Here is a 4,844-nt window from a genome sequence, read left to right on the forward strand (position 1 = left end):
CACCTCACACCAGTGAGAATGGGGAAAATTAACAAGACAGGAAACAACAAATGCTGGAGAGGATGTGGAGAAAAGGGAACCCTCCTGCACTGTTGGTGGGAATGTGAACTGGTGCAGCCACTCTGGAAAACTGTGTGGAGGTTCCTGAAAGAGTTAAAAATAGACCTGCCCTACGACCCAGCAATTGCACTGTTGGGGATTTACCCCAAAGATACAGATGCAGTGAAACGGCAGGACACCTGCATCCCGATGTTTCTAGCAGCAATGTCCACAATAGCCAAACTGTGGAAGGAGCCTCGGTGTCCATCGACAGATGAATGGATCAAGAAGATGTGGTCTATGTATACAATGGAGTATTCCTCAGCCATTAAAAACGACAAATACCCACCATTTGCTTCGACGTGGATGGAACTGGAGGGTATTATGCTGAGTGAAGTAAGTCAGTCAGAGAAGGACAAACATTATATGTTCTCATTCATTCGGGGAATATAAAAAATAATGAAAGGGAATAAAGGGGAAAGGAGAGAAAATGAGGAAAATATCAGTGAGAGTGACAACACATGAGAGACACCTAACTCTGAGAAACGAACAAGGGGTAGTGGAAAGGGAGGTGGGCGCGGGGTGGGGGTGATTGGATGACGGGCACTGAGGGAGACACTTGACTGGATGAGCACTGGGTGTTATGCTATATCGAACTCCAATAAAAAATATATACCAAAAAATTAAAAAATTAAATTTTTTAATAAACTAAACTAAAATAAATAAATCATGACATAATAGATATATCACACCACCGTCTTGGTTTGAGGGTTCAAATAATATAGTCACCATAGCTATGGGCAATATCACTTAACACCTTACATCCTCAATTTTCCTACCTGTGAAATAATTTGGACACATGGTAGCCACAGAGCCCTCCTGCTGTGGTACCCCAAACACTGGTCCAGGTGCTAGATCCAGTGAAACCTGCTGCATTCATGCACTGGGGTAGAGTTCTGACTTGCTTGGGTACCCAGGCAAGCTACTTTATGTCTCTGTACCTTAGTCCCCTCATCCAAAAAATGGCAATGATAGTAGAGCCTAACTCACACTTTGGAAGTTGACTAAATGGGTGAATACAAGTGAAGAACTTAGAAGAGAATCTAACACATAGAGAGTGCTCAGAAAGTAGTAGTTACTGAGTAACCAGAAGGTAGAAGCACCCCATGTATCTATCTCTGATGAGTGGATGAACAAAATGTGGTCTGTCCAAACGGTGGAATATCATTCAGCTCTAAGAAGGAAGGAGATTGGGACGCCTGTGTGGTTCAGCAGTCAAGCATCTGCCCTCAACTCAGGGCATGAGTTCCGGGATGGGGTCCTACCTCAGGCTCACTGCAGGGAGCCTGTTTCTCCCTCTGCCTGTGTCTCTGCCTCTATCTCTGTGTCTCTCATGAATAAATAAATAAAATCTGAAGAAGAAGAAAGAAGAAAGGAGAAGAAGAAGAAGGAGGAGGAGGAGGAGGAGGGGGAAAGAGATTCTGACTTGTGCCACGACAAGGAGGAATCTTGGAGATGTTATGCTAAGGAAAATAAACCAATCACAGAAGGACAAATACCGTGTGATTCCACCCTCTGTGATGTATCCAGCATTGTCAAATTCACAGGAACAGAAAGTAAAATGGTGGTTGCCAGGGGAATGGGGAAATAAGGACCTTTGTTTAATGGGGACAGAGTTTCAGCCTTGGAAGATGAGAAAGTTCTGGAGATGGATGGTGGTGATGGTTGAACAACAGTGTGATGTACTTAATGCCATTGAACTGTATACTTAAAAATGGTGAAAACTATACATTTTAGGCTATGTATATGTTACCACCACTTAAAAAGAAAGTATTGGGGTGCCTGGGTGGCTCAGTCAGTTAAGCATCTGACTTTTGGTTTTAGCTCAGGTCGTGATCTCACCAAGTCCTACATCGGGCTCTGTGATCAGTGAGGAGTCTGCTTCTCTCCTTCTCCCTCTGTCCCTCTTTCTTTTCTTTTTCTTTTTTTTTTAAGACAGGGAATACTTTATTCAAACCCATCAGAGAAATGGACAGCTTGGGTCTGTAACAAAGTGTCGTGTTTTAAAGCATAGGTCAGTAATTGTATATGAGAGTATGCACTGCTACATACAAATTAACTGATCAGAGCACAACTTTTCAATGTTCAAAACAGAATAAGCTTCCGTAAAAGCAGCACCTTTGTGACATTTTTAACTTTAGTATTCCTCTCCTTCTTCTTCACCCTCTCCTTCAACAGAATCCACACCAACCTCCTCATAATCCTTCTCCAGGGCAGCCATGTCCTCACGGGCCTCAGAAAACTCTCCTTCCTCCATGCCCTCACCCACATACCAGTGAACAAAGGCACGCTTGGCATACATCAGGTCAAACTTGTGGTCCAGGCGAGCCCAGGCCTCAGTAATGGCTGTGGTGTTGCTCAGCATGCACACAGCTCGCTGTACTTTGGCCAGGTCTCCACCAGGTACCACAGTGGGAGGCTGGTAGTTAATACCCACTTTGAAGCCAGTGGGGCATCAGTCCACAAAATGGATGGTACGCTTGGTCTTGATGGTGGCAATGGCAGCATTGACATCTTTGGGAACCACGTTGCCACGGTACAACAAGCAGCAAGCCATGTATTTACCATGGTGAGGGTCACATTTCACCATCTGGTTGGCTGGCTCAAAGCATGCATTGGTGATCTCTGCTACAGAAAGCTGTTCATGGTAGGCTTTCTCAGCAGAGATGACAGGGGCATATGTGGCCAGAGGGAAGTGGATGCGGGGATAGGGCACCAGGTTGGTCTGGAACTCCGTCAGATCCACATTCAGGGCTCCATCAAATCTGAGGGAAGCAGTGATGGAGGTCTGTCCCTCTTTCCATCTCCCACCCACGTGCCCGATCTATCTCTCTTTTTCTCTCTCTCAAACAAATAATTGAAACAAAAGAAGGAATGAACGAAAGAAGGAAGGAAGGGAAGAAAAGGAAAGAAAGAAAGAAGGAAAGAAAGAAAGAAAGAAAGAAAGAAAGAAAGAAAGAAAGAAAGAAAGAGAAACTAGCTACTGTCATCTCTAGTCTCAGCTGTCTGGAGAGTTTCTGTAAAGAAGAGAGCCCAGTTGCCACCATCACTGCCAGCCCTTAACTCTAACTCTGGCAGATAGGGTCAAATCTCCTCGAACCTTCTCAGTTACATCTGTTATCTTGTCCCCTTAAATCCAGTCCCACCCTTGCATGCTGGGAGAACTATGGAACAGACCTCCTTGAGATGGAGTCGAGAAGAGGGGGAGGAAAAGCAGTGGGCCCCAGAGAGCCCCACCCTCACCACCCTACTCCTCTCCACCACCATGCTGAAAGTTTCTCTAGAGGCTGGAAGTGTGTTCTCATGGCATCCTCTCTGATTAGCACCAGGCAAAGGGGAGCTCTGGGAGGAGCGATGCTGAGTCTCTGGTGACTCTTTGAAAGCCCTTAGGTCCCACTTATGCCCTCAGCAAAGGCACTTTCCCCTGAAACCCATAGAGGGAGGCCCAGCAGGCTGTGCCTTGGGCAGATGATTCTCACTTACAGGCCAAAAGCCCTGGCACTGGACTTCACTGATGGAATAGTTCTTCACATTTTATTTAATAAATCTTTACAAAAGTTCTGGTGTGTGGGCAGCTTGGGTGCTGGGATATTTAAAAGCTCTCTGAGTAATTCTAATGGGCAACCAATGTTTGACACCACTGGCCCGAAGTTCACCTAGGAAGCCCATGGCCTCCATGAGCAATATGGGAACATCAGCAGAAGCTCGTTAAAAGTTGCTAAGGAAGCCCAGCTACCAGAAGGTGAGGGTTTCATGCAGGAGGGTCACGGACCAGGTGGTATTCTATGTTTGTGGTCAGGAGCCGTTTTCGTGGAGCAGTGTGGTCTGTGCACACACAGTGACATGAAGGCCCTGCCTTACCTGTTGAAGGCATGGTTTCGTAAAATATAAGACAGTTGCCCAAATGGCCACTTTTCTGCCAGTCATGGTTGTCTGGGCTTTCCCCTTTGGCTTGTCCTGTAACTGCTGAGGGGTGTGGTCAAAACAGATCCTGTCACATCCTGTGCGCATCTGCTGACTCCAGCGTTTTTGATGTAATAACAAAGTTGTCAGATGTGTTTCTTCATGCCCTGAAGTCTGCTGTCCCTTCTGTTTGGATCTGTGTGTGGCGGCCAGAGGCTGACTCACTTCCTTTGGCTTACCGAATTCTTTCTACCGCTTCCTGGATCAACAAACCCTGGCGGGGCAGCTCCTCCACCAGAGTTCATGGAAAGGTATTGAAGCCACCAGAGTTAACAGTAAGAGCCTTGGGTTCTCACTCAAGGCAGATGGCATTGTAGGGACAGCCGGCTGACATGTCTGGGCCTTGAGATCGCTGTAGACAAGATGTAGAAATACAAAATGTGGTTAATTCTAACTCAGCAATTTGAGGACAGGACCAGAATGTTCATCTGGGTTGTGTACACGACTTAAGCGTTCTGCTGAGCAACTCCAACACTAACCAGCTTTTGTTCAGTCATTCAAAACATATTCATTGCCAGATACCGTTCCAGGCTCCTGAAAAATGGCTGAGGCAAGACAGACGTGGACTCTGCCTCTTTTTTTCTTTTTCTTTTTAAGAGCAATTTTAAGTTTACAAGATTGATAGGAAGGTTCAGAGATTTCCCATACATACTCTGCCCCAGCCCCCATGCACAGACTTCCCCATTATCAACATCACTCACCAGAATGGTACTTTTTTTTTTAAACCAAGGAGGAATCTAAATTGACATATCATGATCATACAATGCCCACAGTTTATTGTA

At 45.7% G+C, this 4,844-nt stretch overlaps 1 protein-coding gene across 1 annotated transcript; it reads right to left on the bottom strand.

The window, feature by feature from the left end:
• Window positions 1–2,197: 2,197 nt before the first annotated feature.
• On the bottom strand, window positions 2,198–3,973 carry LOC121471676 (tubulin alpha chain-like). Its single transcript, XM_041722455.1, is given in 2 exon segments — window positions 2,198–2,895; window positions 3,961–3,973. Coding segments are annotated over 2 exon segments (672 nt in total). The 3' UTR covers window positions 2,198–2,236.
• Between the last annotated feature and the right edge of the window lie 871 nt (window positions 3,974–4,844).

Source organism: Vulpes lagopus, chromosome 11 (assembly GCF_018345385.1).
Source record: "Vulpes lagopus strain Blue_001 chromosome 11, ASM1834538v1, whole genome shotgun sequence".
NCBI classification, from domain to species: domain Eukaryota; kingdom Metazoa; phylum Chordata; class Mammalia; order Carnivora; family Canidae; genus Vulpes; species Vulpes lagopus.